This window comes from Brachycentrus maculatus, unplaced genomic scaffold, assembly GCF_059751285.1.
Source record: "Brachycentrus maculatus isolate JH-2025_06_01 unplaced genomic scaffold, ASM5975128v1 h1tg000067l, whole genome shotgun sequence".
In the NCBI taxonomy this organism is placed as follows: domain Eukaryota; kingdom Metazoa; phylum Arthropoda; class Insecta; order Trichoptera; family Brachycentridae; genus Brachycentrus; species Brachycentrus maculatus.
The window spans coordinates 1323201-1348919 of record NW_028280821.1 but is presented as its reverse complement, the minus strand read 5'-3'; the positions used below and the strand labels follow the sequence as shown (position 1 = coordinate 1348919).

Here is a 25719-nt window from a genome sequence, read left to right as displayed (position 1 = left end):
GTTAAGCATATTTGTTTACTAAATACTCTTATTTCATAACTATTTAGATTGTCAAATGGGTCAGGATAGAAACACGTTTTTTCTCTTAAATATTAGTTTAGATGAATACACACCCTCAAATTTTTCAAAGACTCATTCGTGATAACGTAGCTTTCAATAATTATTCTATAGTTACTATTCCAACGCATACTACCTGATGCTATATTTAATAAAAATTTAAACAGATTTTATTTCTTAGAGTTTTATTTAATATTAAAATTGTAAATTATAATTCATAGTAAACAAAAAAATATCTGAACGCTTTTTCTTTAAAGAAATCGCAAAAGTTTTCTCTTTTGCGTTAGGAATTCCATGACTCAGCGAAAAGTTTTCTTTTTTCAGCTGTCAATAAACACATCACGCTTAAATATTTCTTTAGAAAAACTCAAAAAGAACACAAAATACTTGGAGCATCATGAATGTAATTTCTCCATTACTCTTCTCGCGTTTCTGCCTACCTTATGTCCTCATATTTGGGTATAGAAAACTCCGCTTTCAGAAGCTGTGACCTTATGAAGATAAAATGTTTGCTAAACATTTACACTCTATAAATAGAGGCCACTTGACAAAAACATTATTTTGAAATGTGTTCAAAGGTAGCAAACTAAATCCCGACGGTTGGGGTATTGAGGTATAAATGGAAAATGATTCAAAGACTTACAGGGGGAATACCCTTCCAGGGGTACTTCTACATTGCTCAGATTTGTGTGAACGTTTCAGTTTGTGCGACTGTTTGAGACTGAATGAGAATCACATCACAATCAACTGATTTAAGTTTGCGGCACAGTTTGAAAATATCTCCCCACAAGGAGAAACAAACGTCACTCTACTGAAAAACTCGGGTGAACTAAACAAATCTTTTAATATAAACAAAGAGGAATATAAATAGATGCAAATTACAGATTGAATCAAAATTGTCTGATAACAAAATCTTTATAAAATCGAAGGTCATGACATCGCTTGTTTATGTGTCTACTGTATTTTATTTCTTGTCAATAAAATGATGAATAAACACTTACCTGTTTTATCTAATTTATATGGCAAAACAACTTTTTTTAAACTTTTTCCTTCACCATTATGATGTGAAGAATGTCGGTAAAGACAAAACTACATCGCTGGTCAAATAAAATAAAAGTGAAAAAAGCTATAGAGTTGTTTAATTATATAAAATGCAATTCCACCAAGAAATGTGGATACAAAAATAACACTCAATTTATGCTACAACAATAATTACACTTTTGATAAAATGATTCAAAATTAAGCGAATAATGATCGTCTTAGCGTTATAATTAATAGCAAATAAAGCTTTGTACATAATTAGCAAGGTAAACAATAAATGAGAGCAAGAAAGCGAGCTTTTTAAATAAGCGAGGTAAATATATATTTTTTAATACGAAATTCCCTTCTGACAACATGTTCATAACCTGGTCGTAATGAAATGAATCAATCGCGATATTCTGCAAATAGGATCACCATTAATAAAAATAAATAGTACTTAACAAGTTAATAAAATGATCAAATTGCCAACCATCGTTTTTATGCGAAATTTTGGTTATATCTGCATTCCTTTAAATAATATATCCGTGGAGGAATCTAGGATGACGAAGAGGAAAAATGTGATATATGTGTGAAAGCTTTATGAGACCCGAAGCATACATTATTTCCCGAATAGAATTATGTCATCTACCACATAAGCAATAATGAAATACTCGTTCTAACCAAAAGTTTATCAAACCAGTTTTTTAAATCGCACCTATAAAGTATTATTAAATGTGCTTTGAATATAAATGATTTAACCTGCCTGCCCTATAAATATCCTGATATCCATATTCGTCTTCATCTATGTTGATATATCAATATAAAATATATAACTCCTAAGTGGACAAAATTCAGATTTGTGTACAAAAATTTGGATACACTCAAAATATTGTGATTTTTTTTATTCGTTGCCTTTATTCGACTCCCTTATTGCGAGGATATATTTAATTATAGCTAGTAGGATTTTAAAACCTATTGAGAAGTATTGTTATAATTCACTAATAATTTTAAAAAAAACTGTCTTGTAACGTTTAATTCAACAGCTTTCGTGGAATAAATTAATTAAATTTCTTACCTAAATGTGTATTTATTTTTCTCCTAGTTAGTTAGTTTCTAAAGGCTATTAAGTATGTAGTTTTGTGATGATTCATTCATAACACAAAATGGCAATCTTGTAACATAAAGTTCTACAGCTATCGTGGAAATGAGATTCATTTTTTGCCCATATGTATGTCCCTAAATCTCATAGTAAGTTACTTTTTTAAAATCCCTTGAGTAGTAGTGTTATGATTCACTAATAATACGAAAAGCTATCTTGTAACGTGTACATCTACTGCTATCGTGGAATAAATGAGTTTCATTTTTTTTTGCTTACATGTCCCTAAATCTCACTCACCCATTAGGCAGAATCGATTTTTCACCCTTAAACCGCGCGAAACGGTTGTCTGCGAATAACTGAATACAGTAATATGGAACACTATAGACTCCACGCTGAGAGCGCCTGTTTCTCTCTCCGAAGCAATATCCTAAGCTTCCGCGATTTATATCTGTCGGTTCGCTTGTATCTATTTTCTATGTTTCAATTTTATTCAACGTCGTTTTATTTGATCCCCGGATTTGTTTATCGTATATTCTTGTGCAATCTTTTCTCGTTTCTGTCATCCGGTTCAAATACTATCAGACTCGCACATCTCACAATCAAGCTCTTCTCTGAAAATTACTATTTAATTGATTCACTCCATATAAGAAAAAACTTTTTTTCTTATTATTTACTTTTAAGCTGCTAGAATTATCTACCTTTTTATTTTTCAATGAATACTTATTTTATCTTCAATAAGTACGTAATGCATTAGTGTTTTTAATAAACCATTTTCATAAATATTATTTAAAAAATTGTAATCTGTAGAAAATATTATTTTTTAACTTCATTTAAATTAAAAAATTCGCCGCATCATAAAAATTTTATTAAATAAAATAAATTGTTATTTCAATCATTTGGATCATATTGTATTTTTCTTAACCTACGATTCCTATTACTTTTACTGTTTGCCTGTTTTCGTTAATTTGTTCATATTTTTCGGAAATAAAAAATAATCACCTTTTTTAAAGTTACTAGAAATTACTAGTTGTTTTCACAGATTTATCGTTTATTCTATAATTATGTAAGACTACTTAAAAATATATGTAGAGAGAGAAAAAAACTTGTGTGTGTCCAAATCTTCGATGGCGTTAAGTGCTGAACTTCATTCTACTTGGAGATTAAAGTATGCAAATCTTTCATGTGCCATACGGTATATAAAGTGATCACTTAAACCATAAAATGCCAGAGCATTACCCCCGAGATGCTCAGACTTCCATGTTCATTCAAACAAAAAGACATATGTTGGGATACTTATAATTTGTTGAGATACCATCAGTAGGGTGAAATAATCCAGTATCTGATTTGTTAATTTGTTTGTAATATCCGTATTTTTTTAAATAATATTTTTATCATTTTTATAAAATGAAGGTTTTGTATTGTTACTTTGTCACACAATACTGTATTCGTTTTCTATATTTACATCATTTGAGGTCAAATCTTCATACAGTCGATTAATGTAATATTACCAACAGGTTATTAAATAGAAATGATACGAAACCTATACAGTACTTCGTATACGATATTTGGATGATCACGTGTTATTTATAATCGAAACCTTTTCAATTATACGGTTAATATTCATTTTCGTTAGTAAACATCAAATTTGATTTCTGGTTTTGTTTGGTGGTATCGAAATGTTAATATTACGTGATGTATCACTAAAAATAACTTTATTCAAATCCAAATATACACTACAAAATGCCAACATCAACGTAAATACATATCTTTAATAATAATAATTGTTATCATCACATCACATTGAACTGCCATAAATATTTGGGTAAACAAATAGACAAAAACATAAAATGGAATTTGCGAACTTAAAATGTTTAAAAAAACTCAAAAAACTAACATTTTTAAGTACAATAAATTACATCCTTTATATAAAATAAGTTTAAATCGACTACGCCTTTTGTTAGTCTATTCTATAGTATGGGATTATTAAATTCTGTGGTACCATTTATGAACTATTAAATAGTGTCAATATTGCACAAAACTTAAAAATCCAAAAACGTAGAAACAAAGCATGTTTGGTCAAAAAACTCTGAGTACTAAACAAGCTTTAAGGCTAGCTTCTATTATCTATAAAGTCATTAAACAATTAAATTATGTAAAAAAGTGATGACGGAGGAGGTAGATTTTAAAAAGGTCATATCATTTGACTGTATTATCCATTATTGTATGGGCCATGATGACTAGTTTAATGGTACGACGGATGTAGACAAATAACTAACAAATAAACCAGTATTGTAAAATATGCTCTTAGCTCGGCAAAATCCAGTGCAGACACGTAATTGTAAATAATGTATGATAAAAAAATGTTTGTTGAAAGATATTCTACGACAAATCTTACGACACTCAACAAAGGTCCTGTATATTTAAAGACTGTTCACTAAGTGCACAAAGTAAATGTTGAATGAGCACTACTTCCTTTATATTTCTTACGTCTTGAAAGAACGAGAAATAACAATAAAACATTGCAAGCTTCTGTACAGAGTACCTACGTTAACTTATTTTAGAGAGTAATTGTATTTTTCATCTATAAATCAAACCTTTTTATATCGTAAGGTCATCAAATATTGTAAATACTTACCCCTCTACGGATGTCAAAAAAAAATATTACACTATTTAAAAAAAATGTTTATTATAAACGAGAAATTTTTAAAAATTCTCTTAAAAAAAAACACAAAAAACAGTATTAAAAAATGTAATATATCCTATGAAGTACAATCAATAAATTTGAGTGTATGTCCCTCTCCCTCTTATTTTATTTTTTTTTATCGATATTTAGATGAAAAAAACTGATTTGCTGTACTTTAAGTAATTTGGTTAAAATCTCTTTATCATTTTTAAGGAAATATTGAATTTCCAAAAACAGTTTTTATTTGAAATTAATCGTTATTCAATTTTTTGTGATCGGTTTATAGCTAAAAGAACACTGATACGCGATCACGGAAAATCTGAATTTGTAATACACTACGGAGTATACACCGCCTCGAGATATGCTAAAGTACAACTTAAAAGCTCCTAAGTACGCATAATCGTAAAATAAATCAGAATAATTATAAAGCAGCGCTAAAACAAGCCACTTTGATAATCAAAATATTCCTAACGTTACAACAGCGTATAATCACCGTTAGAACTCAGTCCCGCCGAAATCTGATTAAGGAAAAAGACACTCGTGATAAGGTTTCTATGGTCCCTTTACACTGTAAAACCAAATGGAGATGAGCTCTAAAAGTTGGTTTAGCCATTAATTTTGTCATTCATTGCTAACATGTGGATTTAGCTTTTATAAAAAGCCATACTCATTTAGATTTGTATATTCGTTTATACATACACTTTAATCTAATCTCATTTAGATTATGTAAATTTTTTTTCTTTTTTAGGTTTAGAATTAAAATCTATAAAAATTGTAAATGTTTATTTCTCACAGGTTTTTCTAGGAATAACCTTCAAAGCCATTAATTTATAGGCTTGTCTATATGTAGGATAGTAAGGATAGAGAAGGTAAATGTGTAAATACATCACAAATGCTCAGATCAATTTAAAATAAATATTCCTTGAATTTATTTTGCAATTAGAGGTAATCGAACCCGCGATGCCGATTTCGCAGTCGGGCCTCTGCACAACTAAGTCACGGTGCCGGTAAAAAAGGTTAAATGTCCTTTTGTTATCCACATTTATTTATTATTATTATTTATTCACAGTCACATATATAGGGTCCGCCATCTAAAGTTTTTTTTTTCAACTAGTGCTTATTTCGTGAATGGTAACACTTAGCTCATGTCTGATTTGACAGATAATTAGTTTTATCCTTCCGCTGAGCGAATATGGTTGTGTATACGCTTGAACAACGCTGGGAAATATTGCGACATTACTTTGAAAATCATGGTAATGTTGCAGAATGTGTGCGAAAATTGTGTACGGTTTTTGGAAGAAGAGAAGCACCGTCAGCTCCGTATGTTCGTTATCTTGTAAAAAAAAGTGAAAGAAACTGGCATCCTCATCGATAAACCAAAGCGTGAAAAGCCAAAAACAGTGCGTACACCCGAGAATATCGATGTTGTGGCAGAAAGTGTGCGTGAAGCGCCATCAACATCAATTCACCGTCGTTCTCAACAATTGAACATTTCGGAGACATCATTGAGACGAATTTTGCATAAAGACCTTGGTATGACGCCATACAAAGTCCAATTGGTTCAGGAGTTGAAGCCAACTGACCATCCAATGCGTTTTCGCTTCGCTGAGTGGGCCTGCGATCGACTTACAGAAGATGCCGATTTTGCCAAAAAAATCATCTTTTCGGATGAAGCTCATTTTGATCTTGGCGGGTATGTAAACAAGCAAAATTGTCATATTTGGGGCACAGAAAACCCGCACGCATACATTGAAAAGCCGGTACACCCAAAACGAGTCACTGTTTGGTGCGGATTTTGGTCCAGAGGCATAATTGGGCCATTTTTCTTTGAAAATGAGCAAGGAGTGGCCGTTACAGTCAATGGCGATCGTTATCGGGCCATGTTGAACGGATTTTTGTTCACAAAAATTGAAGAGGAGGATATTGGCAACATTTGGTTTCAACAGGACGGCGCTACGTGCCACACAGCCGAAGCTACACTCGATAGCACTTATAGCATTTTCAAAAAAAAAAGTTATTTGGCGGACCCTTTAGCTTATGTACACTATGATGTCAAAAAATAGGTGTGTTAACTTAAGATGAAGATGTATCATTTTTGTATGAAAAAGGATGGAAGTATGGGCATCTCAGGGTGAGGCCTGGGATGCCCATACTTCCGGCGACCTGACTTTTTTAAGTTTGTTTTTTGTTTCATCCACTTGTGTAATGTGCAGAATGGTGAAATGTGGTTTATATTTAAACGATAGATACTTTATCTTAAGTTGAGACACCTATAATACCAATTATTTTTACTGCTGAACACTGTGAAAAAATCAAAAAATTGAAAACCATTGATCTAAAAGCTTTCAACAACCCCTTAGATATTATTGGAATACTTTAGTATTATGGTATCCAAATTTCTCCAATTAGTTAATCATTTAAAAGCTTGCACAAAAAATGCTGATTTATTATTTAAACGTGGATATTATTCTCTCTTCGAAATCGAGTAGAAGGAATATCCTTGAAGGAGTTATTTTTTCAGGACGTAAAATAAAGGGTTATATTTTATAAAAGCCATTTTCGTTTGCCTTTAGTAAACAAACAGTATTTTCCATTGAAAATTTTGTTTCAGTAGTGGTAATGGTAATAAAGGTTTCGTGTTAATGACAGAAATTAATTTTTAAGTAGAAAGCATAAGCATTACTGTGCTAAGGGGTTATGGATAATAGACTGCTTTCTCGTCTCGCAGCTATTCCTGCGCTACAATATTATTTGGGTCACGAGAGTTTGAACAAAAGAACAACAATCTACTAAAATGTTTTTGTTGTTATTTTTGCTCCACTATATACCAAAATATCTGGAAATCTTTGAACTCCATTTATTACTTATATTTTGACTATTATATTTTATGTTAACAATACAACGACCTATGTCCTGTATCGTTTCATTCTATTGAAACTGCTAAAAGCGTAATTTGATTTTAACGTCAAAACATGTATTATATGTAATTTGTATTTATTTGAAGTATAATATAATTAAAGCACATTTAATGTTTAAGTCGATTTATTGACTGTAATAAATTGACAATAAATAATTGTAATAAACTCGATTTAGTGGATTATTCAAGTGTTTAATTTTAATAAAATAATCATGTCATTCCACAAAGTTAATGCCGAATCAATAAGTAATAAATTAATTTCACGCTAAATTTTTATTCGGAAAACTCCAAAAGATTGTTTTAGAATATTCAGTACTTTATTAAAAAGCTTAGCATTTCTAATATTGTATTTTTTATTTCAGTTGAAGTGATCTTCTTGATTTGGGGTATCCGACTGTGTATCGTGGTGAGAAAGGCTCCTTCAGAATTCAACGAAAGCAGATTCATTTCCATGGCCATCTACAACGAATTTCTGCTCTCCGTGTTCCTGAATATATCTATGTGAGTATTAAATATATAAAATTTGCTCCATTTCTTTATCTACAGTCGATTTGAGTATGGTGGCTTCATCGATTTTCAAAGAACAACATCCCACGGGTCTCATTTCTCTTACGTTTTCGAAGTGTACCGCATAACGCTGTATTCGATGAAGATAGAACCTACACTGTAATAATTATCATGTACGTCTGTATCAGATACGTACATTCCATGTAAGCGCATACACAGGCATTTGTAGAATAAATATAGAAAAACGTGGTGGTGAAGTAAAAGCAAAACAATAAAATTTAAAAATAAAACATCGCGTTTTCACAGTTTTTTTCAGAGAAAAATTGAACATTATTAGGGTGTTGTACCTTGAATGAAGGTAGTCAGTCGTTTGTGAATTTTTTTTATATTACTGAACACACTGCTTTTTCTTTTGCCTTTTTTGATTCTGTGCATGCCATATTTCCTCAAAATACAACATGTTACTTTAAACAACAAATAAAAACATGCAAACAAACATTTACTGTAGGACATTTTACTTCATACTTATTCTGCTGCAACGAAACTATTTCCGCTACTTGTCATGTTCTATTCAATGAAAAATATCTCATCGTTTTATATCGTGAATTATAGCACAAAATACAATTATTCGCCGAATTACATTTCTTCTACTTTATAAAGAAAATTTACAATCCACGACAGATAGCTGTCATATTGTACGTATTTCTGAAATCCGCACAGTCATTATTTTTCCTGAAAATTCGCACGTTACACACCTATCAGCGACCTCACTGAACCACAAATTTTACGGATATTTTTCAGACAAACAATACAATTCTGGGAAATTCTCGCCGCCGTTGATTTTATTATTATTGAAGGAAAAATATTTTTCGCTCGATTTCGTATTTTTACACTCAAAAATACTTTATGGCGGTTCAACTAACACAGTAATGGGTACCCGCGGCTAATGTGGCTGCGTTTAAATTGCCATCGTTTTTAACGTCCTCGTTTGGCTTTATGGATATTGTTTTCCGTTCAAACATAACTCAAGATGTCTCACAGTAAGCTTTTGATGTTTTAGAAATTATTTATGGTTTCCCATAGTCATAAACAAGAACGCACGTAAGCACGAGCAGAATATATATTCGCAATACTGTCTTCTAAATCAAGTTACTTGGAATAGTGATATTAGCTGTAGGAAAATATACATAAATTACATATTACCGGTATAATCTTCTGTTTTGCATGGCAAAATTAGTAGACTAAAGGTGAAATGTATAGATATGCTGATATAATTATTATTTGATATACATTTTTGTTAATTCATAGCTAAAAAATATTTTAATTTTACAACTAATTCCTCAAAATATTTATCATAAGATTTTTCTAAAATTCAAAGCAAATTTATCACGAGGATTTAAAATCAATATCTCTCGAATGTTCGCAATATTATTTTATTTGTGAATTTCATCCTTTAATTAGGAAGGATAAACGTTCAGTCATCGACTTCTTAGAGTTACTATCCATTTTATTAACGCAATATTTAAATTTCCGCATTTTTCTTTTAAATAAAATATTGTTTAAGAAACAAACATTTGTGATTAATTTTTAAAATTGCAAACATAAAATATCATTTTTGTCCCAATAAAGAAAAACCCAATCGTGTTTTTATTTTTTAAGCAATAAATAATATTTTTTAAGTATAAAAGTTGGCCAGTAATTGTATCTTTAATATTTTATTTTTAAATGTATAATACTTTTATTCCATAAGTTTTTACACTATTTTTGACTGTCGATAAAAGCACATTGAATCATATTGATCATATTGTGAATCAAGCAATCGACGTGCATCTTCCTAGAATAACATCTAGAGGAAGACTAAAGAACTCTTGGATGCTGCAGAAAAAAAATGATTCGAAGGAATGGCTTAGGTGACGCTAACCCATGAAAAACTTACAACCTGAGGACAAGGAATATTAGCCCCAACAGTCTACAAATATGATAAGTTGGGATGAAGCCAGGAAGAAGAGATTAAGAAGAGTTTATTGAATTTTCCGAAAAAAAAATGCGGCATTTGTATTGACGAATGATAAATAATATTGATTAATCTGACCGACCTTGCTAAAGCGGCCAGTAAATGTACTGTTTACCCTATTCACTTTCTATGAGATAAATGGCATACAGACACGTCTTCTGGTGCCACCACCCCCAACTTATAATAATACGTGTCGAGTGTTGACAGCGCTCAGTCGCCTGGTTACCCGCAGACCCCCTCAACGACGAATGGCCGAGCAAAGTCTGATAGTTCTAGAAACATATAACATAACCTAAACTTTTGTCATGTGCTCAGGGTGAAATTTGTCCGGCGAAGAATTTGACTTTCGGGTAACAATAACGGAGTGGTTACATTTGCAAAGGTTCAAAACTTCAATTAACTGGTCTGATGGAGTAAAGTAATGTAAATATATGTACGTGTACACGAATATATTAATGAAAGGAGGCCTTCTTTACGAGTGAATTTAGGAGCTCATTACCGACTGAAAGTGAAGTAATTTACGAGACATCATCATCATTATTTCTGCTCAACTTCTTTTTTATTTCAAAGAATAATCGATTATTTTTCTACATAGGAAAATCCTCCATTTGTTACAGAATTCATTTCATATTCTATCACTACATACCTATCGAGTTCTACGCATGATCATAAGATCATTAAAAAAATATATTTCATTTAAACACAACTTAAATATATTTATTAATTTTAGTTGAAAGAGTTATTTTATTATTTTATGAAAATAAATTAATGGTTTTTGATACATATTTTTTCAAGTTCTGAGTAGATTTTTAGTTTTTTATTTTTTTTTATTTTGTATATTGTATAATACTTTTTTGTATTACCTGAAGAATAACTAGGGTAATCTCTATTCTAAGTTAGACAAAATACGTTTTTCTTATACATGGAAACATAAGAAATACCGTGAAATAAATAATGATTTCATATTGATATCTTATATTATTTATTGATTCAGCATTAACTTTGTGGAATGACATGATTATTTTTTTTAAATTAAACACTTGAATAATCCACTTTATATAATTTGTACCAGAAGATGAAAACAATTGTCGTTTTCGAAACTAGTCGTAAATAAAAATAAAACTCGATAAAGTGGATTATTCAAGTGTTTAATTGTATTAAAATATTGATATCTTATATTTATTACATTACATTAATATTTCTTTATTTTATAAAGGTCTCTGCTAATCAATAAAAGATATTTTTCTAAACCAAAGATGTGCAAGAATTAAAGCATAAATATTCCTTCTGAAATTTGAGTAGTGTGGTTGTTAATCATGGGTAGAATGGTAAATTTTACACGCGTATAAAATAATCAGTTAAACTAGCCTATGAAAGGTAAAGTTTCATATTTTTCTTCATTTATGCTGAGAAATCACAATAACAACATATTTCCTCAGTAGACTCGTACGGGTATACAATCATGAACGCGCTTTACTCCTTTTTCCTTTTTCTGTGCCAACTATTCCTATTCCATTTCCTTTCCCACAACGCAGTTATGTTCTTCGCCTCCAACTCCTTCACTTTTGCCACATATAAACCCTTCAAATGTATTCCACTCTAAATATTCCAAGAATCTAGAGTGCAGGACCGATAACCTTGCTTTCATATACATATACCATACAATGTCATCAAACGCCAACACCGCGTCTATCCGTGTCTTTAGGCAAAAAAAATGTGTGACATTACTGCACCAAAAATACATCAGTACTCAATATAAAATATATTATTACAGTAAAAACGATGGTGTTCAAATTTTTTATCACGTCGATTCAGTGAGATTTTTTTTATCAGGACAGTCAGTGGGAAAACGACGCTCTAAATTTTTATAGTAAAACTTAACATAGACGACTACATTCATAAAAATATTCGATGTTTCAAAACTCTCATAATGAGTGTTTTGTCACTAAAAGATATCACAATAAGCACAATATATTATTTTTAAATATTTCAATGCACATTTCTTTTTCTTTCATTGTATTTTATTTTTTCCTACCAAAGTAGGGTAGGCACTGCTTATGTGCTTACATGGAACGCACGCCACTGTAGTACAGTATGGCAAACAGTTCGTAATAGTAATAAAATGTGTAATATATTCGTGTCAACTTTATACTTTGTTACTTTTCTATTATCGTACTTGATAAATCGCTTAAGTTAAATATACGTAAATAACACAGTCTACATGAATAAAAATAAACCTTTTTTTTACCCGGGTGGCCTTACATAATGGGGTAATAATTTGATCAAATCGGTATGTATATCCAAACGCCCTAATGGATTTAATAAGTTAAATGAAAGCACAAAATCACGATATCTGAGATGTAACGGAGGCTGATTAATATCTCTCGTATCGGAAATATGTTAACTGACAAAGGCTAGTCTATTTTATGAACTTATTGCCATCGTTACCAATAAATTTGGCAAGTCAGCCAATCGCACGAATATCAGAATCTTGCCTAAGAAAGCCACTTTTTTCCCCTATCGATATCTGAAATAATAAATTGGATTCGTTGTAACTGAAAGCATTTGATAAATTAATTAATAGCGTGCTCATTTGATATGAAGGAAGAAAATCTATACTTATGTAATTTTTCTAAATATTTTTAGTGAAATTCTCAGACCGGAATGCATTATTATCGTTAAACCTGTATTTTTTGATGGGTAGATGGTGTAAACTCAACGTCGCTAATTCTACATTAAATTAAAAATAACTTTTTAATGTTTTTATTGAAATTCTTCTTTTATGTAAATGTCTGATAGACTAGCGGACTATAGTTTGATGTTTATTCTCAAGAAATCGGTGGCTAGTTGCCAGTGTTGAAACTATTACTCGAATTGCTCGAGTATACGGAAAAATAATGATTGAGAATTATTAACACCAGCATATTCAAGTATCTTTATACCAGTATATTAATGATCTTTTTTTACTGTAATATTTATTATATATAAACATGGACTGCTACCTGAAGCGGAGGGCTGATCACCTTTCCTTCATGTGTAAACGATCAAGATAACACTGCGTATGACACAGTGCCCTATGCACCATTGGGGTGCGGATAAGGGTTTTATTTATTTATTATTATTAGTATATTCACGACCAAGATTAACAAAAAATGAGGACGAGAAAACTCGCACAACTTATACTCTAAGACTCAAGTGGGTATATTTTGGTACACCCAAAGTGTATGAGTTGTCAGTATTACTGAACTTACTTACAAAATGTAAAATTTTAACCCGTGTTTTTTAAATCATAAAATCTATGATAAGTAGGAAAAGTAGAGAAACCGATCCTTCTTTTCTCAACTGCAATTCTTCCTTAGTATACTTTTTCCACATTTTTCCACATTATCCTGAGCTTCTTTATTTAACGTAATATATATCCCATTCCACTCAGGATCCTGGAATATGAGACTGATTACTACGTTTCCTTATAATTAACTCTATTAAGTGCAAATAAGAAAGAAAAATCTTTGAATGGAAGAGACTTTATGTGCAATTGTATAGTTTTAACCAGATTTGAATTCCACTATTATTTATTATTTATAAGTTACTATTTGTATTCCTGTAACTTTAAAAAAAAATCATCTATTTGATCGTAAATTTAAATATTTATATATATATTTTTTATTCCGATTACCTCTTGTATTTGCAATAGAACAAAACGAGAACGGCCGAAAAAGACTCGGCATGATCAACTTAAAATCTGGGGCCAAAAGTCTACGTAATCGGAGGAAATGTGTGATAAATATATGGATGTGAAAGATGGATATGCCAGGATAGACGAGCGTGATATTCCATCCTACTAAAAATTTCATTTCACAATGTTGGAATTCTTATATATAGCTGGTTTCTTGTCTATTTTATAAAGTGATTATTAAAATACCTCACATTCCCCATTTAACGATTGAAAATCCCAGACATGTTAAGTGAACGTAATTCGAACCGCATGCCCTAGCTTTTTGTGAGCTATAAGATTTAATATAATTCTTGTTATGATTCGTATCATACTAAGCATAATTCATTTTCATTCCACAAGCTCTCAAATGAGTTAGTAACACGCCGGCAGTTATTATTTCATATGAGTGTTAGTGATTCTCAATTATTTTTTGATAAAATAAACACATATTCATGTTTGAGATAAGTTTGAATTCTGTTTTTTTTTTATTATTGTTTGGCCAAAGCTTCTTGAAATACTGAACTGATTTTTACTGTAGATAAAAAAATATTTAGTGTCGGCTATTAAAAAAAACGCTTATTCTTATAATAAATATTGTAAACCGTTTCGATACACTCAACCTCATTATCAAAGTATGCTAGAATTATGTGCATCGAAGTACTTAAAATCACTAATTATTTCTACGTACCAGTGAACGTCAAATTTAAAAAAAAATATTAATAAATAGTTAAATAGCCGAAACAAATAATGAATATTAAAAATTTACCTAGATACATATATGTATATGTGCATATGCATATGTATGTATATATATATATATATATATATATATATATATATATATATATATATATATATATATATATATATATATATATATTTATATTCCAATACACATAGTTTAGTATGTATTTCGACCGAACACAACGTATGACTAAAGATTCAAAATACAAATGATAATATTGAATTTCAGTGTGGAAATTATAAATATTTTGAGATGTACTAAAAGTATTATTCTGTGTCAATATTGTGTAAAATATACCACCTACCACCTTATTGCATAAAGTAATAAAATGATGAAAAAAAATATCCCTTAGGTTTAACTGTGGCAGAACACGGCTTTGTATTTTTTGTTTTAAAAATCCCTTTTTCCCAATGATAGCAGCAAAATATATTTATGGTTTTATCCGTGCTCATGTTGGCCTTAAATCACATTATTTTTACAAAAACAGATCTTTTTATATTATTTTTTAGATTATTTTGTTTCATTATTTAACCATCTGGAAAAGAAAATGATGTTAGAAAAATTATTATTCAATTTGAGAAACTCTGGCATAGGACCATAATCACGCTGCTTTCATCTCTCAGTTAAACGTGAAAAAAATTCTGAATAGAATTATTGCCTAGAGGGAATGAATGAGCTTCATTTCCAAGGATTCAAAAATGAGCTCTCACAACACGTTTTACTGTACGCTACAATACTGTTTATTGATTTATATTCGCATATTTGTGAGCTTTATATTTAATCTTCCCTTTTTTGTATAACATCGCATCATACAAAATAATAAAAATAAAAAATTAAATTACATATCTAGCTCCATTTTTTAAAATAACACTTCAAGGGCGTTACCATACATCACAAGACATTAATCATTTAATACTATTCATGTGATGAATTTTTGCTAGCTTTGTAAAACATAAATTTGAATATTTCGACATATAAGGTAAACGTACATACATATTTCGATAGTATAATGCACCTAAAAAAGAATTGTTTTTTTACTTTTCTCAAGAATACATAAGTATACCATATTTTATTTATGACGTAAAGAAGAACTGTAAATTTAGAAAAATATAAGAACTATGTAAAATAAATTCTTTTTGTCATTTTCGTAAAATAAGGAATCTAAGCTAAGCCTCATGAATATTTAGTCATAAAGGCGCATATTGTATTGTTTGTACATGTATGACGATAATGACTTCGGTTGTAAAAACAGCTGCCTTATTTCAAAACCTAGTAAGGACTTTTCAATTAATTAATCTCATACCTTTTATAAATATTATAACAAATTAACTTTTAATATGTTTTAATCACAAAATTGCTAAGATTCTAAAGCTTAGGTAATTCCTTGGCTTTATTTCGTTAATTTTTTTTTATCCATTTCAGCTTACTTGATCTCTGAGTAGACACAAAATACCCTTTTCACCCCTATTCTGCATCACGAAACGTGAATAATAATTAACAAATTCGGCTAATTTATTTGGGTACAGCGAGAAGTTGGTGTTTACCTGTTGAGTTTCTTATAAAGTAAACATTTTTTAAGGTCGCTGTCACAAGATTAGGAACCTTTTACGCGACCTTTGAAGCTCCTTTTATATCGACTTCTATAGGCAATGACCCCAAAGATTCACCCTTAGCTTTTGGATCTCGACCTTTTAGATCCGCGGAAAAGAAGAATGGCAAACCCACGGTGTGACGAGCTTCAATAAACATAATTACTTGGCACCATAAAACATTGTCAATTTAATAATCGCGCCTGAGCACGCAAAATAGTAATTATATCAAACAAATATCACATCGAACATAGTGGCTTTCTTTTTAATGGAATCATTTTCCATCGTTCAAAATTCACCATTAACAGTTGAGAAATATAATACTTTCTTAAATACATTTAATACTATCTTTAACCTATAGCGTTATATTCAACTAAAAGCGAAATTCTTTTTCAAGAATTTCAAGATTTCAAAGAATTAGAAGTACAAATAAATTAAGAAATTCTACATCTGTTCTCATGCTTTATTTAAAAATACGTTATACAATATGTTATACAATACAATACGGTTCTCCTAAGTAAACGTTTTACAATATGATCCAGTACCTACAAAATCATACTGAAATATTCATATTGTCGCGCCGGTAAAAAAAGTATTATAAACACTTATCTTCTTCTTACCCTTATCCGCATTTAATGTTGTATAGGCATCGTATAGAAGTAGTGTTATCTTTATCGTTAAATATGCGACGAAAATGTGATTAGCCTTACCGCTTCAGGTACTAGTTGAGGGTATTATTAAATAAATATTAGAGTCAAAAATCACAGTAACTACACTACAAAAGTAGACAAAACACCATAATAACTACATGAATTCTTTGAAATTCAGCTGCATTTTTTATTTTTACCCCAATGAGAGTCTAGTCCTTGCACTGAAGTCAAAAGCGTAAGATATATGAACACCTTAAAGCTGACACGGTCGGAGTCTTCTAAAGTTTCAATACAAAAATCCCGCCTGCTGGTCGTGTCGGGTGGGATTTTTATAATAAAATTGAGAGAAACTGACTCCAACCTGAGTATTTGACACTAAAAATCCCCTTAACCTGCAATTACATGTATTCCTAATACTTTTTCAACACATTTTGTTATATTTCATATTTTTAACAAATTTAACTCAATAAGAACAAAAAATTTAAACCGATCATTATATCTAGCTCATTTTTCAAACAATCTGTATCGGTAATCAATCGTTTACAAATATAATAAGTACAATATATTTGAATAAAAACGTATAATATTGTCAAACTGAGTAGGTATAAATAAGTACATTAAAAATTATCTGCTCTATTTCATATCACAAATGAACAATCACCACCACTACACTCCATCAAAAATGTATCAATCACAAAATAGCCCGAAGTCCATTATACATCAATAAATCACACTTGTGTCCCTTTATGCTGTACAAAAGGAGGTGAAAATATGATATTCTGATGTCTGATCAAAGGAACTTTGAAGCTAGATAAAATATTTATAAAATTCAATGGCTTTCCAAACCCATCTCACTTTGAATGCTTTGATAAAACCCATAATAGTGAAAATACTTTTATACCATTATTTTTTTAAATATTTAGTTTAACGTAAATCGTATAACTCTATTAATTCTGAATACATGTTTACAGAAATAAACCAATGTTTTCTTTTTTCAATTTATTAAAAAAGCTTTGATAATCCTTATACTTTTTAAGACCGTCTTTTCTTGTTTCACGATTTAATATATGTGTATATATTAAATTTTTAGGAAATTTATCTTAATATTGTACTTTATATATTCAGTTTTTTCTCCACAACCATTGTGGTATCTGAAAAAACTTCAAAACCTATACATGTTTTTGTAAGCAATTTAAAAACACGTTAAAATAATATACCAATGAAAACATAACAGATTTATGAAAACCATGATAGTCTTGATATTAAATAATCAAAATATTTTCCATAAACACGTGTATTTCTTTTGAGTTACTTAACAATCTTACATAAATCGCACACCTGACTTTCAACATTCTGCCCTTACAATATTATTCAAGATTATTCGAGTAATTACGAAAATCAACGATTCATTTTAGTTTATTTATTTTAGCAATACACGAATCAAATCAAATACCGTATCCTAAATTACTGACATTTTGTCCAGTATCGTGTAACGAACGATGCACAGTGCAGGGTCGCTACTAAGGGATGAAAGGGGTTTTCAATCTCCGCCCTTTTCTTCATCAGTTTGGCCATTAATCTTTGGTTTGATCATGTAATCACTAAGACAGTAATATGAGTTGACACATACTACCAGCACATAACAAAAACACAACACAAAATTTGAAAAAATATATATTACATTTTTAGCCATAAGTATCAAAACCCGACATATCCATTTTTAGACGGAACGTGCTATATATGCTGTTTTGGTGTAAATAAAAGTTCATTAAATAAAGTCAATATTCAAATGTAACGATTACGGACTACAATTATTGAAATAACTGTGACTTATCCAATTTCTACCAAAAAACTTGAGTAATTGAATCGAAACTAATGAATTCTTATGATGAACTGATTGGAAATTGTTGTCACTCTTAATAACACATATTTATGAAGGAACGATAATCAATCCTTACCTTTATATACCAGTTCAGCGTAATATTTCAAAAGTGTTCAAAAATCAAAAAGTCAAAAATCCCTTTTTTTGACTCCCTGAGAATCGAACCTCGGACATCAGCACGGTAGCCAAATGCGCTAGTCACTAGATAGTGAATGCGAACGGATTTAAGACGTACTTAGATTATTTACCTGAAGACAATATTGTTATCATACATCTATCATATATTGCTGAATTATGAATAATTATCATTTCTGAAATATTATAGAAAATAATTTTTACAATGTATAAAAATACTGGAATATAAAATAAACTAACTAACTAACCATCACGCCGCTTCCCCGCAGGGGTAGGCAGAGAGAATCGAACGCCACACCACTCTGTCTTTGCAAACATTCTTTGCCTCTTCTACATTCATGCATCTCCTCATACATACCCGACGATTATTACGACTCCTGACCCGGCCGCTTTCAAGTATTTGACATACCTGATTGTGGCAAGTTTTCCTCGGTCGTCCTCAAAATAACTTATAAGTAATGTAGAAACAGGCATATTTAAATGAAAGAGAAACCCTATCGCAAATATAATACGTATTTTTTCCGTATCATTAACTGAAATAATAATTCATGAACCAAATTTGGCATTTCAGTAATTTAGGAAGGTTCCAGTAAAGGAAACTTTTGGCAGTCCTGGAAAGCTAATCAGTAAGACTAGCGCCTCGGGGAACCAAGCGATCAATGGCAACTTTTTGTTTCAAAGAGAATGTTAAAAGCACGTGTTAAACGATAGAACTGGCGAGCTTTATCGTTCAAAAAAAGTTGTTTGGTGTTAATAGCTACATAAAAAGGGTTATGTCGCTATTTCATTGTGATTTTGAACGGCTATTACTTTCACGAGTTCAATTTAATCAGCATTTTTTGTAATTATCCCAGAACCCTTAAAATGAATAATAAATTTTACCATGTTGGATTAGTCGGAAAATATTCATAACCGCTTTAGGCTTTGCATATTTTCCCCAGATACCGTCAGGACATATATAATCGTAAAATTTATTTTTTCAAAGGCGGTTGACCCAAACATTCATCTACAGGTTTTCAGGAAGAGATTTTATTAGTCCGTGGGAAGGGAAGGGAGATTCTTCTCGAATTTATTTTAGGCATTAGTAATTTTTCAGAACTTTCAAGATTGAAATTCACGCTTATTTTTTTTGAGATTTATTTTTTTAAAGATATTTTTCTTGAATTTAATATTATTTTCTACGTCATCGAGATACCACTGTCAATAACTATAACTTTTCTTGATTTTTCGGGTTGAATGGGAACCCAATAGTGAAAACAAACGCAAAGAAGCTTACACGTTTCTTTTAAAGAAATTATTTTTAAATGCATTTTTATTATTTTTAAATAAAACGAAATTTCTATAGCATGAATTATTTTAGATACTTACATTATTTTAGTTTTTTAACAGTTTTGCTAAAAAATCATACAATGCTTAAAATTAATTCAAATTATCAAAACAAAGATCTTTAGATCTTGAGAATATTTTTTATTCGATTGTACTTAAATACTGGTTTTATTCCCTGAAGGCAACATATCAAAATATTTTATTTGTCTCGACAGAAACTAAACATCTTAAAATATGAAAAACATAATATTTCATAATATTTTCTCAAATGGAAGCAATATACTTGATCAATAATGGGAAGAATGTTGAACGTTACACATTGTATAAAATTATCACTTAAGCCAGCCAATGCCAGGTCGTAAACCCTGTGAATGCCTAGACATCCATATTCCATTCGTAAAATAAGATGTTTTGTCTCTGTTTGTATACATTTACATAAATGTTGTTCCTATTCAAAAAGTATTTCCAGATATGAATCTACAAATACATCATAAATTCTGGAATGTAAATATACTCGTATGATGCAAAAGAATTGTAATTATTTTGATTACTATTTTTCATAACTCGACTATTATATTAACTGTTCACAGGGTTCGTGACCATAGTCGCGTGGTATAAAATGTCCACCAAAGCCAACATTTCGCTAATGATTTCGAACGGAACATTAAAATATTACGTTACTACGTTAACAAGCTATATTTTCTTACTGTTATAATATATTACACGTCAAATTGAATTTTTAGGGTAGGGCTCCTTTTCGGTAATCACTCAACCCTTACATACATATGTTAAATTATTTACAAACGTACTTTTAATGAATTATGCATTGCGAAAAAAATCTAAATTTTATTTAATGTATTTTTTTCTTTTCAGGTTGTTCCTTCAGTCTCCTGCTAATCCAGATCTCCTCTACATAATATTTTTCTGCCACACACAGCTTACTGTTACTCTTCTACTATGTCTCATATTTGGGAGTAAGGTATGTATGATTTCTGCAATAAAAAAATGATTTAATGATTTTATTATCTATGTCAGGCATGTCAAACTCGCGGCCTGCGGTATGCGGCCCGCGAGTATTTTTTATGCGGCCCGCGGGTACCCTCTGTTATATTTTTCATTTATTTTAATTCTTCATTGAAATATTTTTTTTGTACGGGAACATTTGATATTCTTTTAAGAAATCATTAAATTGGATTTACTGTACCTCATGTGACTGTCTTTGATTATAAATTATTCACTTAAAGTAAGATAAAAATGAAAATGAGATTTTTGAGTTTTTAGATGCGACCCGGTGGCGCACACAAAATACCTTGTGCGCCCCTTGGTGCCTTTTGAGTTTGACACCTCTGATCTATGTAACTAATGAGTTTTTTGTCCCACGTCTTCTTCTTCCAGTATTTGAAATATATTTTACTTTTTTTTTTAAATTAAATAAAATAAAAACATTTTGATTATTTACGAAACAATATTTTTTATTTCCTCCAAGAAAGTGTTATGTAACCACTTTTAACCATTGCTTGTCTAGCAGTTTAGTAGTGAAATCGTTACAAAATTGCTTTGCAACAAAGTTGGTTCTTTTCAAGTTTACAAATTGAACTGCTCTACTTTTCAATAAACAACTTTATTAAAATTTTCCAATAATAATTAATAAAGTTTTTTTTTCGTTTTTCAACATAAAGATTTGTGCCTTATTATAATATATACATAACTATTTCGATTTCATACTATTATATATACTAATTTCAAACAGCTGTGTAAGATACGAGTTTGTCAATCATGGGTAGAAGATGACTGTTACACGTGTATAATAACTGGACAAATTATTCGACTGCCAGTTCTCTAGTTGATAATCTTTCTTCCCGATAAGAACAACGCCGACATACTCCTAATCTTACAAGTTGCGTTGTGTGCTTCCGGCTGGAACATTATTTAGAAGGTAACTAAATAAAGGATGAATAAGTGTCTTAATAGGAACCCCATAAATTCGTTGAGTCGGCGGATGTTTCCCTAAAGATTAATTAATTTTTCTCACTATCCATCCACGAGCAAAAAAATAAGTCCTGCACCTTCTGTGGATTAGCATTCAGACCGCACAAACGTTTCCCTAGTAATTTATAGGGCTATTATTATAGGTTATCGAATGATAAGTTGACTAATAATTCACATCCCTATTCTCGGAAAGTCGACCACTGCCAATGGGCATGAAATACACCCCTGGGCATTCCCGACAAAAGTTGAGATGTTTTCATCAAAATATTTATGACTCCAAAATAAAATAAGTGAATCCGTCGGGTTTTATGCTTCTTCAAATAAAATTTTACTTTTTATAACTGGAAATTATTTTTTTAATTAAATTTTCGTGGATAGTTTGCATATCGAATTTTAGAAAATTACGAATTTAAAATTAGAAAAATAATATATTTTACTCCTTTAAATTATGCAATACACCACATGTATTAAGTTTTTTACATTTTTTTGTTACTTACAAGCAATTTAATTAAAATGCCTGTACAAAATTGGTACCTACATCTAAAATATGTATATAATGTAAACGATAATCTGAATAATGCTTTGAGGTTTTTAAAAATAATATTGTTTTTGGTGTTCGTTGTTTTTATTTCTTAAATGAAAAACATTTTTTATGACACATCCATGTGTGAAAATTACTGAGTTTTTATTTGAAAAAAGGGCTCTATTGTTCCAAAACAACGAGCATACGAATACCATTTTCGTGTCAGGCTATTTACCCACATAACCTTCTCTACGTTACACGTTACACGTTACATAGTTCATTGTTTTCAGCAACAGGAGTCAATAGTAATAAACAATATTTTCAACATGTTCAAACATTTTTTGTACACAAACGCTAGGTATTTTTATACATAAATGCTAGGTTTTACTCCGCGAAAAAGTTGTTATACAATTTTTTTAAATACTATATATCTACATATTGTAAATTAATCATTCGGCCTATCATTGGCTAGTTTACGTGATCTTTTAAAACACTGTATAGTATTTACCATTCTACTCGCAATTTACAATCATATTACTCATTTTGACATTCCAACATAGATCAACCAGCCTATGACCTGTCTTAGGCTGGTTAAGTAATCACTTTACCCAAGTGTAACATTCACCATTCTACCCATGATTGACAACCACACTACTCACTTTTTTGGAACTCATATATATCATCAATCTCATGACACTTCATGATCGAGTTCACAACAACCATCTATAATTGGATTGAGAAAGATTTCATTTTGCAGAGACCTTTTATTCTGAGATATGTGAGATCCGAACCTGGATTACTTTATTGTGTGATTGGTATTTTTTGTAAGCATACGACATAATAACTAAAAATAAACGCCTTCGGAACACGTGGAATGTACAATTGATTCACAAATCACTTCCATGTATTGGAATAAAGATGTTTTTAGTAATTTAATTTAAAGCATTCAGGCAGGCACAAACTGTTTTTTTTTCCTAAATACAGAAGAAGTGTAATCTTGATTGTTGTCGGTGAAAGATAACAAGTTTATTTAATAAACTTTTCCAATTTTAAATCGTTTTGCTGGGATCGAGAGAAATGTCGTCACTATTTTATAAAGTGAAAATGAAATAAGAACTTTTATTAAATAAAAACAAATAACCATAAACATTTTAGTTTTTAAGACCTGCTGAATTGCATTCGCTAGCTGGTGTTTAACTTGTTTAATTATTCTAAATTAATATTATTAACATTTTTAATTCTTTTTGATTGGTCATTGTTACTTTTTTACGTTTTTTTACAAAAATGTTAGTAATCTTAGTATATAACCACTCATCAAGATTTTTGTCTACCGTTTTCGAGGCGTACCCGTCTCTTCGGCAGGACAATCGCTACACCAGCATATAAACAATACTACACGTTACTAGCATAGTACTATTCACCATTTATAACTAAACAAAATGTTAATCACGTGTGTTTTTGGTCGACCCGGGGACCAACATGCACTAAAGACGGACAAAAAACCGGTAGAAAAATATCTCAATGAGTGGTTATATACTAACATTATTATTTTTCAACAACAACAAAATGTATTCTATAAAAAAATAGTTTGCCTTACCTTTGAAAATTGAATGAAAATTCATGAAAAATTATATGAAAATTATGTGAAAATTAAAATCTTTATACAAGCTTTAACTTTAGCATTTTTATTTATTGTAACTGCATGCAGTTGGTATAATTCCATATTAAATTATTGGGTAATATATCCAAAATTGAACAAGGTTTATTTGGTTGAATTCTACATTTTTTATGTATACGTGACGCGTTTCGTCTTCTTAGGACATTATCAAACACTCTTTGTGTTTTATAATGTCCTAAGAAGACGAAACGCGTCACGTATTAAAATATACATAAATAAATGTATATAGAACTCAAACAAACCTTGTTTAATTTTGGATATATTACCCAACAATTTAGCATTTTTGTTTGATGCAACTGATTTCAGTATTTAAATGTTTTCTTTTTATTATTACAGGCCTATTTGGTATACAGGGGGCACGGTAAGGGAGACCACGAGGGATCTAGCATGGTCTCGAAGACGCCGGCGGGAAAGTTCATCGCCAAACCCCGCTCCGGAGGCAACTCGCAATACGCCACGAGCACCAACTCGTCCGCCGGCTACAGCGAGTATACCAAGGTCACAGAGCAAGACATTCAGGTGAACCAACTAGCAACGGTACAATAACGACAGTAGAGTAAAACCTCGATATAAAGTGTCGGGTTGTGATCCCATAGCTAGTGTCGTGTACTCTTGAATCAGAATTTCTGGGTTCGAACCACAATTTGATACCTATTTTTATTAATGAGCCGCTAGGGCTCTACAAAATTTTATGAAATGGAAGAATTTTTGTAAATAGTAAAAATAAAAATATTTCTCTTTAAATTAGTAAAAAACGGACCACTATTTAAAGATCTTCGGATATAGCGGATATAAATCCGGTCAAATGTTAAAAAAACTTCCTGTTAATATTCTTCTCTTCTTCTTCTTCTTCTTCTCCGTCTTATTCCTCATTACTGAGGATATTGACCCTTGTCGAAGCAATGACTCTTCTCCGGTTATGATGCTCAGACTTCCATCTTCTTTCGTTTAAAAATAATAGATGCTTCATATCAAGTCGAGACACCTATAAACCCGTTTATCAATATATCTTCCGTAAAGTGATCAATCCAGTGTCTGATCAAAGGATTAAATATAATTTTATCCTTTTGACCTTTCAGCCAACATGTGATCAAAAATTTTAGCATGTTGCAAAAGAGTAAATTTTTTTTTTTTTCCTTTTTAAAATATTTTATTTTATTTATACTAGTTGATGTAGCTAACTTTCAATA

The 25719-nt window shown here is 30.5% G+C and overlaps 1 protein-coding gene across 1 annotated transcript in view; it reads left to right on the top strand.

Moving 5' to 3' along the window:
* Nucleotides 1-25719, top strand: part of LOC148311341 (putative G protein-coupled receptor CG31760) — a 269803-nt gene that overhangs the window by 242274 nt on the left and 1810 nt on the right. The window contains exons 8-10 of the mRNA XM_088256792.1: nt 8139-8277; nt 21213-21318; nt 24866-25048. Of these exons, the coding sequence (XP_088112918.1) occupies nt 8139-8277; nt 21213-21318; nt 24866-25048 (428 nt within the window). The remainder of the gene's footprint in view (nt 1-8138; nt 8278-21212; nt 21319-24865; nt 25049-25719) is intronic.